This window comes from Haliotis cracherodii, unplaced genomic scaffold, assembly GCF_022045235.1.
Source record: "Haliotis cracherodii isolate W230 unplaced genomic scaffold, xgHalCrac1.p SCAF_2, whole genome shotgun sequence".
Taxonomy (NCBI): Eukaryota; Metazoa; Mollusca; class Gastropoda; order Lepetellida; family Haliotidae; genus Haliotis; species Haliotis cracherodii.
In genome coordinates, this window is record NW_027266275.1 from 201,340 (window position 1) to 213,382 (window position 12,043).

Genomic DNA, 12,043 nt, shown 5'->3' on the forward strand with positions numbered 1-12,043 from the left:
AACTGTGGTCCTAAAGACGGCAGACACAGGGCGGCAGGGGCTGACAAGGAACTAACTGTGGTCCTAATGACAGCAGACACAGGGCGGCAGGGGCTGACAAGGAACTAACTGTGGTCCTAATGACAGCAGTCACAGGGCGGCAGGGGCTGACAAGGAACTAACTGTGGTCCTAATGACAGCAGACACAGGGCGGCAGGGGCTGACAAGGAAGTAACTGTGGTCCTAATGACAGCAGTCACAGGGCGGCAGGGGCTGACAAGGAAGTAACTGTGGTCCTAATGACGGCAGACACAGGGCGGCAGGGGCTGACAAGGAAGTAACTGTGGTCCTAATGACGGCAGACACAGGGCAGCAGGGGCTGACAAGGAACTAACTGTGGTCCTGATGACGGCAGACACAGGGCGGCAGGGGCTGACAAGGAACTAACTGTGGTCCTAATGACGGCAGTCACAGGGCGGCAGGGGCTGACAAGGAACTACATGTGGTCCTAAAGACAGCAGACACAGGGTGGCAGGGGGTGACAAGGAACTAACTGTGGTCCTAATGACGGCAGACACAGGGCGGCAGGGGCAGACAAGGAACTAACTGTGGTCCTAATGACGGCAGACACAGGGTGGCAGGGGGTTACAAGGAACTAACTGTGGTCCTAATGACGGCTGACACAGGGCGGCAGGGGCTGACAAGGAAGTAACTGTGGTCCTGATGACGGCAGACACAGGGCGGCAGGGGCTGACAAGGAACTAACTGTGGTCCTAATGACGGCAGACACAGGGCGGCAGGGGCTGACAAGGAACTAACTGTGGTCCTAATGACAGCAGACACAAGGCGGCAGGGGCTGACAAGGAACTAACTGTGGTCCTAATGACAGCAGTCAGCGCATAACTTGCCTGTCACAGCAGCACTCCACAGGAAAAGGTCAACAACAATAATTGTTGACAATAATTGTTGACAGGAGGAAATATAATGCTGTGCAGTCATAACACTACTGGAAGACATTAAAAAGCTTTAACACTGAGATTTACCTTCCCTGATAATCTGTCATACTGACCCTGAATCAAATATATCCAAAGTCTATAACAGATTACTACAATGTCAGAAAAATGAAGAGAGTCTCTGGGCATCTTTTTATTACATAATATTTAAATGATTCAACAACTCTTTGTTTGGTAAAATATGTTCATTTCTACTTCCGTGACAGAGGTTGGGTTACGTACCTTGTTCTGGCCATTCTGCACGGCCTCCTTGAGCAGTCTCCCCAGGGCAAACACATACACCTGGGGACAACACAACACAACGGGCTTCAATAAACATCGGGTTACAGCCGAAATCCATCATTATATCCATCAGGTGTTGTAATCTCAGCCTCCCTTTCCTTACAAAATAACATCTAGCTCTATAGATTAACCCTAAGAATTAATAGATAGTGAAATAACTCTGTAAATGGTGAATTATTGATAAATAAAAAATGGCAAGATATACCTTAAACAACCTCAAACAAATATACCCTATACTATTTACCTGAAACAACCTCAAACAAATATACCCTGTACTATTTACCTGAAACAACCTCAAACATATATACCCTGTACTATTTACCTGAAACAACCTCAAACATATATACCCTGTACTATTTACCTCTTAACTCAAACATATATACCCTGTACTATTTACTTATTAACTCAAACATATATACCCTGTACTATTTACCCGAAACTACTTGAGGCATGTATGTCCGGTACCATTTACCTGAAACTACCTCAGAAATATATGCACAGTAATAACTACACACAGGAACTCGTTATTGGTCAGTAAATAAAAATATATACCCCCAATGTAAGTAGAGAAAAGGAGTGTCACTTGCCATCTTGCTGGTTTGTTTACATTTGATATGCAAAGCCCCCGCTCGGGGTTGGTAACATTTTCCCAGCTCGCGAAATAAACTGTAAAAATAAATATTTCTATTTACTGACCAATAACGAGTTCCTGTGTAACTACATCATTTGAACACAGGAGATATACCTTTTCTAGTGATGCCTCGGAGACTGAGCTGCTGCCATTGAGTTCAGGTGCCACGTACATGATGTTTTGTCGAACAGGATCTGACTCCGCGAAGGACACTCTTCCAGAAGCCCCAAGCAGCAGTGTGCTTGGGCTGATAGCGAAAACATGGCCTTCCTCAGAGAAGGCCTTGCCTGCAATACACAACGTCACGTCACTGAAAACATGGCCTTCCACATAGAAGGCCTTGCCTGCCATACACAACGTCACATCACTGAAAACATGGCCTTCCACAGAGAAGGCCTTGCCTGCAATACACAATGCCACATCACTGAAAACACGGCCTTCCACAAGTGGCCTTGCCTGCAATACACAATGTCACATCACTGAAAACACGGCCTTCAGCAGAGAAGGCCTTGCCTGCAATACACAACGTGACACCAATGATAACACGGCCTTAACTCATCAAGTAATGGAGAGATACCTCGGGGTGTCACGATACGGTGTCACATGATACAAGACATATCTCAATACAGAAAATAATATCAAAATAAAAAGATTCAGCCTCTTGTTTGAATAATCTCTTGAGTTTGTTTTTATCAAAACAGGAAATAAATAGTTTCCTGTTATACAGTTTGACATTTTATTCAACTCATGATAGCTGTCAAAACTGTATAGCTCTAACTGTAAGGTTCATGTCTCACAGCACAGTTCATGTCTCAATGCACAGTTCATGTCTCAATGAGCACAGTTCATGTCTCACAGCATAGTTCATGTCTCACAGCACAGTTCATGTCTCACAGCACAGTTCATGTCTCACACCACAGTTCATGTCTCACAGCACAGTTCATGTCTTAGTGCAGAGTTCATCATCATGTCTCACTGCACAGTTCATGTCTTACTGCACAGTTCATGTCTCACAGCACAATTCATGTCTCACTACACAGTTCATGTCTCACAGCACAGTTCATGTCTTACTGCACAGTTCATGTCTCACAGCACAGTTCATGTCTTACTGCACAGTTCATGTCTTACTGCACAGTTGATGTCTTACTGCACAGTTCATGTCTCACTGCACAGTTCATGTCTTACTGCACAGTTCATGTCTCGCGGCACAGTTCATGTCTCACAGCACAGTTAATGTCTTATTGCAGAGTTGATGTCTTACTGCACAGTTCATGTCTTACTGCACAGTTCATGTCTTACTGCACAGTTGATGTCTTACTGCACAGTTCATGTCTTACTGCACAGTTCATTTCTCACTGCACAGTGTATGTCTTACTGCACAGTTCATGTCTCACTGCACAGTTTATGTCATACAGCAGAGTTCATGTTTCACTGCACAGTTCATGTCTCGCGGCACAGTTCATGTCTCACAGCACAGTTCATGTCTTACTACACAGTTCATGTCTCGCGGCACAGTTCATGTCTCACAGCACAGTTCATGTCTCACTGCACAGTTCATGTCTCACTGCACAGTTCATGTCTCGCGGCACAGTTCATGTCTCACAGCACAGTTCATGTCTTACTACACAGTTCATGTCTCGCGGCACAGTTCATGTCTCACAGCACAGTTCATGTCTCACTGCACAGTTCATGTCTCACAGCACAGTTCATGTCTTACTGCTCAGTTCATGTCTTACTGCACAGTTCATGTCTTACTGCACAGTTCATGTCTCACTGCACAGTTCATGTCTTACTGCACAGTTCATGTCTCGCGGCACAGTTCATGTCTCACAGCACAGTTCATGTCTTACTGCAGAGTTGATGTCTTACTGCACAGTTCATGTCTTACTGCACAGTTCATGTCTTACTGCACAGTTGATGTCTTACTGCACAGTTCATGTCTCACTGCACAGTTCATGTCTCACTGCACAGTTTATGTCTCACAGCACAGTTCATGTCTCACTGCACAGTTTATGTCTTACTGCACAGTTTATGTCTCACTGCACAGTTTATGTCTCACAGCACAGTTTATGTCTCACTGCACAGTTTATGTCTCACAGCACAGTTCATGTCTTACTGCACAGTTCATGTCTCACAGCACAGTTCATGTCTTGCGGCACAGTTCATGTCTTACTGCACAGTTCATGTCTCACAGCACAGTTCATGTCTTACTGCACAGTTCATGTCTTACAGCACAGTTCATTTTTTGCGGCACAGTTCATGTCTTACTGCAGAGTTGATGTCTTACTGCACAGTTCATGTCTCACTGCACAGTTCATGTCTCACTGCACAGTTCATGTCTTACTGCAGAGTTGATGTCTTACTGCACAGTTCATGTCTCACTGCACAGTTCATGTCTCACTGCACAGTTTATGTCATTCAGCAGAGTTGATGTCTTACTGCACAGTTCATGTCTTGCTGCAGAGTTTAAGTCTCACAGCACAGTTTATGTCTTACTGCACAGTTTATGTCTCACTGGACAGTTCATGTCTTACTGCACAGTTGATGTCTTACTGCACAGTTGATGTCTTACTGCACAGTTCATGTCTTACTGCACAGTTCATGTCTTACTGCACAGTTCATGTCTCGCGGCACAGTTCATGTCTCACAGCACAGTTCATGTCTTACTGCAGAGTTCATGTCTTACTGCAGAGTTCATGTCTCACAGCACAGTTCATGTTTCACAGCACAGTTCATGTCTTACTGCACAGTTCATGTCTTACTGCACAGTTCATGTGTTACTGCACAGTTCATGTCTCACTGCACAGTTCATGTCTTACAGCACAGTTCATGTCTCACAGCACAGTTCATGTCTTACTGCACAGTTCATGTCTTACTGCACAGTTCATGTCTTAATGCACAGTTCATGTCTTGCGGCACAGTTCATGTCTCACTGCACAGTTCATGTCTCACTGCACAGTTCATGTCTCACAGCACAGTTCATGTCTTACTGCAGAGTTGATGTCTTAATGCACAGTTGATATCTTGCGGCACAGTTCATGTCTCACTGCACAGTTCATGTCTCACTGCACAGTTCATGTCTCACAGCACAGTTCATGTCTCACAGCACAGTTCATGTCTTACTGCACAGTTCATGTTTCACTGCACAGTTCATGTTTCACAGCACAGTTCATGTCTTACTGCACAGTTCATGTCTTACTGCACAGTTCATGTCTTACTGCACAGTTCATGTCTCACTGCACAGTTCATGTCTTACAGCACAGTTCATGTCTCACAGCACAGTTCATGTCTTACTGCACAGTTCATGTCTTACTGCACAGTTCATGTCTTACTGCACAGTTTATGTCTCACTGCACAGTTTATGTCTCACAGCACAGTTCATGTCTTACTGCACAGTTCATGTCTTACTGCACAGTTCATGTCTCACAGCACAGTTCATGTCTCACTGCACAGTTTATGTCTTATTGCATGTCTCAATGAGCACAATGAACTCAAACTGTTAACCAACAAGAAAACCTGAGTTCTGTAAACTGTTTTCACACTTTCAAGGGTGGTCGGATAGCCTAGTGGTTAAAGGTTCGCCCGGGTTCGATTCCCGACATGGGTACAATGTTTGAAGCCCATCTCTGGTGTCCCTTGCCGTGATATATTTGCTGGAAAATTGCTAAAAGCAGCATAAAACAATACTCACTCACTCACACTTACAAGAACATTAAACTATTTTTAAACTAAACACTTGGGATAGATGTTCCGAACTGTTAACTTGAATTTACCGGACAGATTTTCAAATTCATTATCTGAGAACTCCATGCTGCTACTTGTCAGTACTTAAGACTTTAGTATCCATGCTTCTGATTCGCTAAGGCCACTAGTGCTGCCTGCCCTTATCCAATCATAGTTAACATCCTACTTGATGACAGACCTGTGAAGAGCCGGGGTAGAATAGCTCTTCAGCAACCCATGCTTGCCGTAAAAGGTGACTAATGGGATTGGTTGATGCATGTCATCAATCCCAACTGAGTGGATTGATGCTTATGATATCAATCACTGGATTGTCTGGTCCAGACTTGATTATTTACAGACCGCCATCATAAAACAGAATATTGCTGAATGCGGCGTTAAATAACAAACAAACAAACTCAATGACAGGCATAAAGTACTGCAGCTGAGTGCAGCTGTACCTACCTCTGATGAAGAGGTCTTGCAGGGCCTCGCCGCTCTGACAGAGGACTCCCCAGACCTCTGCTTCCTGGAGCGGCGCCCCACGGATCTCCAGCGCCTCGGACAGGCTCACTGGAATGTCCACGCTCGGCATTCTTCAACAGACAACCTTCCTGAAGAAGACAAACACAACTGAATATCTCTTAGATAAGCATTCAAACTTTCATTCATGCAACTTTGTTATATGGCAGTGTATTTTATTGTTGAACAATGATTGCAACTGGGTTGCATTGTTTCTGCTGAGATTCAGTAGATGGTCATTGCATTGTATTTGGGCAGTGATTAGTCGTCAGGAATGTGTGTACTAGTTAATCTAAGCAGATGTCAGGAAATTACAATATATTTAGATTCCAGTCTGTATACCGCAGACAGTGACAGTATGTTATAGAGACATATGGACATTTCTGTATGTTCTCTATTATGAGGAAAATACTTAAACTACCCTATATAGTAACATATATAACTCAAATACTTATACTACCCTATATAGTAACATATATAACTCAAATACTTATACTACCCTATATAGTGACATATATAACTCAAATACTTATACTACCCTATATAGTGCAATATCATACTCAAATACTTAAACTACCCTATTTAGTGCAATATCATACTCAAATACTTATACTACCCTATAAAGTGACATATATAACTCAAATACTTATACTACCCTATATAGTGACATATATAACTCAAATACTTATACTACCCTATATAGTGACATATATAACTCAAATACTTATACTACCCTATATAGTGCAATATCATACTCAAATACTTAAACTACCCTATTTAGTGCAATATCATACTCAAATACTTATACTACCCTATATAGTGACATATATAACTCAAATACTTATACTACCCTATATAGTGCAATATCATACTCAAATACTTATACTACCCTATATAGTAACATATATTACTCAAATACTTATACTACCCTATAGTGCAATATGTAACTCAAATACTTATACTACCCTATATAGTGCAATATATAACTCAAATACTTATACTACCCTATATAGTGACATGTATAACTAAAATACTTATACTACCCTATATAGTGCAAATATATAACTCAACTACTTATACTACCCTATATAGTGACATATATAACTCAAATACTTATACTACCCTATAGTGCAATATATAACTCAAATACTTATACTACCCTATAGTGCAATATGTAACTCAAATACTTATACTACCCTATATAGTGACATACATAACTCAAATACTTATACTACCCTATATAGTGACATGTATAACTAAAATACTTATACTACCCTATATAGTGCAAATATATAACTCAAATACTTATACTACCCTATATAGTGACATACATAACTCAAATACTTATACTACCCTATAGTGCAATATATAACTCAAATACTTATGCTACCCTATATAGTGCAATATGTAACTCAAATACTTATACTACCCTATATAGTGACATGTATAACTAAAATACTTATACTACCCTATATAGTGCAAATATATAACTCAAATACTTATACTACCCTATATAGTGACATGTATAACTAAAATACTTATACTACCCTATATAGTGCAAATATATAACTCAACTACTTATACTACCCTATATAGTGACATATATAACTCAAATACTTATACTACCCTATAGTGACATATATAACTCAAATACTTATACTACCCTATAGTGCAATATGTAACTCAAATACTTATACTACCCTATATAGTGACATACATAACTCAAATACTTATACTACCCTATATAGTGACATGTATAACTAAAATACTTATACTACCCTATATAGTGCAAATATATAACTCAACTACTTATACTACCCTATATAGTGACATATATAACTCAAATACTTATACTACCCTATAGTGCAATATATAACTCAAATACTTATGCTACCCTATATAGTGCAATATGTAACTCAAATACTTATACTACCCTATATAGTGACATATATAACTCAAATACTTATACTACCCTATATAGTGACATATATAACTCAAATACTTATACTACCCTATAGTGCAATATGTAACTCAAATACTTATACTACCCTATATAGTGCAATATGTGAGTGAGTGAGTGAGTGAGTATGGTTTTACGCCGCTTTTAGCAATATTCCAGCAATATCACGGCGGGGGACACCAGAAATGGGCTTCACACGTTGTACCCATGTCGGGAATCGAACCCGGGTCTTCGGCATGACGAGCGAACACTTTAACCACTAGGCTACCTGACCGCTCCTAGTGCAATTTGTAACTCAAATACTTATACTACCCTATATAGTGCAATATATAACTCAAATACTTATACTACCCTATATAGCGCAATATATAACTCAATTACTTATACTACCCTAAAGTGCAATATATAAATCGCAAATATATCTTATCATCCACATTTTCCACAACAATATCCGGAAAGACAAAAAGTCCAGTACAGGCTCATAAACTTAAAAGTGAAAAGCTTGACCGCCCATAACATAATGATTTATTGAGGCGTCGAAACAAGACCATCTACAAATATGCTAACTGCTGACTGCCTTCTGGCTCAGATCCTTCTGCTAATTCTGCCCTCCATAACTCCACAGCCAGAGGCATGGAGTGTCTCCATTTAGGTAGTGCTACTAACTCACTGTCACTTGTGGTGACATAATAACCTTCAGTTGGCTGCTAGGGTTTCTTGTTTAAATATCACAATAACTTTCTTTCCACCCACAATTCAATCAGGTGATAAACTTTCTGTGTTCTGTTTTCAGAGGTACATTTGCTACGCGTCATATATATAACGGGCAGGGCCACCTGACTACTGGGTCGGTCTACAGGGTGGGTCTAATGGGTGGGTCTATTTGGCAGGTCAACTAGGCATGTCTACTTGGTGTGTCTACAGGGTGGGTCTACTGAGTTGGTCTGCTGGTTAGATCTACTGGATTGGTCTACTTGAGGGGTCTACTTGAGGGGTCTACTTGACAGGTCTACTGGGTGGGTCTACTTGATGGGTCTTCTGAGTCAGTCTACTTGACAGGTCTACTTGGTGGGTCTACTGGGATGGTTTACTGGGTAGGTCTACTTGATGGGTCTACTGAGTGGATCTACTTGACAGGCCTACTGGTGGGTCTACTGGGTGGGTCTACAGGGCTGATCTTCTAGGTGGGTCTAATTAGTGGGTCTACTGGGTGGGTCTACTTGTTGGGTAACGGGGCGGGTCTACTGGGTGGGTTTACAAAACACTGACTGCTGCGAACTTCAGCTGACAGAAGGTATGCGTGTCACTAATTTTGTACAATGTCACTCAAAACTGGTGCTCTCTGTAGGGTTTGAATCAAAACATGATAATGTGCTTATTAAAAAGAAAATCCCTCTCAACGTTCACAGGCTTTTTCCTTTTAGTTTCCAACATTGACGAAAATAGCTGAAAGATACTTAATAGTAGCCTAAAGTTAACTATATCCAATCCAGCAGTGGATGCATCATTCAAATGCTGTATATTTAACAACCATAATAAGCCAAACTAATAACATATTTAAATGTCTCCAAGTATATAAGAGCAGGTTGTCTTACATATATGTTTGGTTGTTTTGACATAACGTAAACGTAGCCAGCAGCAGGTTTGTTAATCAGACGTGATATAACACATGTAGAAATGTGATGTAGTCAATCTTCCTGCAATGCTGCCTACTGCCAGACTTGATATAACACATGTAGAAATGTGATGTAGTCAATCTTCCTGCAATGCTGCCTACTGCCAGACTTGATATAACACATGTAGAAATGTGATGTAGTCAATCTTCCTGCAATGCTGCCTACTGCCAGACTTGATATAACACATGTAGAAATGTGATGTAGTCAATCTTCTTGCAATGCTGCCTACTGCCAGACTTGATATAACACATGTAGAAATGTGATGTAGTCAATCTTCCTGCAATGTTGCCTACTGCCAGACTTGATATAACACATGTAGAAATGTGATGTAGTCAATCTTCCTGCAATGTTGCCTACTGCTGACTAACGGAAGCCTGCATTCAGACAGGTATCTAGGGTGCAGCAACTATGGCTGGCTAAAAAGATTGATAATCGTAATTATCGTCGATGGGAAGAAATATTAACCATCGACATGAAATTTCTGTCCTCGATAATAACTTATATAAACATTGTGATGAAATAAAGTTTACATTTACCTAAACAGACTTGTTATTGTCAATAATGTCAATTGTTGAAGACGGAGAGCAACTGTTTTTGTGAAATGTCCACTAAGTAATCTATGCATAAGTGTGTCACTGCTCACCACTGGAGTGAAATATGTTGATTTCTTTCAGGACATTCTTGCATATTAGTTTATACTTATTTCTTTGACTTTTATCGATAATTACTCGATATTTATTTAGCAGTGATCGATCTCTATAACCTATATCGATAGCCAGCCCTAGCAGCAATCCCCTGCCATCTCCTGTATCCTGCATGGCTCTGGGCTTGTGAGAGCTCCTATGTCAAAGACATGTAACTTGTACAACAATGTTCCTATGTGTAGTCATGTGTAACTCCATCCAGGACTTACAACCTAATATCAACACAAGCCATATATTCCAACTGGGTAATAACCCAATTATCTACCGGCCACAATCTGGTGTATGTATGTAGGTAGTAATGCAGGCAGTAGTGACGAAAATAGCCCTTGCAACCTGATTCCCCATCCTCAACCCTGCTGGCACTGGTCCAGCTCAGCTGAAGCATCAGTGAGGATCCTAGCTTCAGAAAACTAGTGCACAGTCTATCTACCTGATACAGACATGGGGAATACATGGGCAGTGGGTTCAGTAGGATAAATCTGCCATATTCTGTGGGTTAAGCGCTTGATAAGACTTATAGTTTTAGACATATATTTGTGTTAATGCATTTATTAATTTGCAACATATGTTCATCTGCTTTGTATTTAGCTATTAATCCTTGATGCATCATGCATGGTCCAGTCAATCAACGTTTCTGGTTTTACTTCAAGTCCTATCATCTTGTTGAGGAGTGGACAATTAAACCATCCATTTGAAAACATGATGCAAAGACGAAATAGTTAGTTTCATCTGAAGTCTTTCCCTAAGAGCAGGTTGACTAAAACGACATGTGACCACCATCACATGTCAACTAAAAAAAAAACACAAGTACGTCTACCATGACCCCGCCCACTCCCAACAACATGGCTCATGGGCAGGCGCGGTGGTTACCTCCCTTTAAATGACTTATGACACGAATAACGGTAATAACACGAGACTTTTACAGGTTCTGTAAGCTTGCTCGGAATGTCAGTCTTGCGTGGCTCAATTCTTTGGCTTTAGCTACATCAGCTGCTTAAGTGTACAATATACTTTACACATATGCTAGCTGTGAGTACTCACCCACTTATTCTTCTTGTTTTGTCTTCGTTTCGAAAGTACTCCCGTTAGTTTTCAGTGGGTAAGAAGTGGCACTGGTTGGCCGCCATAGCACTGGTGTTCTTGGTCCTAGCCACCCTACAACTAGTTTTATTAAAAATCGGACTTCTATTTATTTATTTCTTGAACGATACACCCAGAGATAAAAAACGGAATCCTATGCAAAGTTGTTTTTTAATATAACATATTTTGTTTTGCGAGGTGGGAGAAATTCGCAATCACAAAGTGTATACGATGTAGAATCTGTTTCGTGAATATGACAGACTGACCCGACAGCACCTAGGCAGATGTGCACAAATGTATGGTTTGTTCGTGTCTAATGTGATTGCTCTTAAACATTTTCGCCTCAGTCTATATTTTGACGGAGAACTCACTTACTCAGTCACTAGCTGGAAGTTTCAGATTTCCTTACTCACAAAATATCATTAAACTGAACTAAAAATGTAGAATCTTACAGCCTCTCTCACTAGAGATACGTT

At 40.8% G+C, this 12,043-nt stretch overlaps 1 protein-coding gene across 1 annotated transcript in view; it reads right to left on the reverse strand.

The window, feature by feature from the left end:
* The window catches only part of LOC139469326 (tyrosine-protein phosphatase non-receptor type 13-like), a 144,241-nt gene extending 132,610 nt beyond the window's left edge, over nt 1-11,631 (reverse strand). The window contains exons 1-4 of the mRNA XM_071251466.1: nt 11,529-11,631; nt 6,091-6,239; nt 2,020-2,192; nt 1,215-1,274 (exon numbers count right to left, since the gene is read on the reverse strand). Of these exons, the coding sequence (XP_071107567.1) occupies nt 1,215-1,274; nt 2,020-2,192; nt 6,091-6,220 (363 nt within the window). The 5' untranslated portion in view covers nt 6,221-6,239; nt 11,529-11,631. The remainder of the gene's footprint in view (nt 1-1,214; nt 1,275-2,019; nt 2,193-6,090; nt 6,240-11,528) is intronic.
* Between the last annotated feature and the right edge of the window lie 412 nt (nt 11,632-12,043).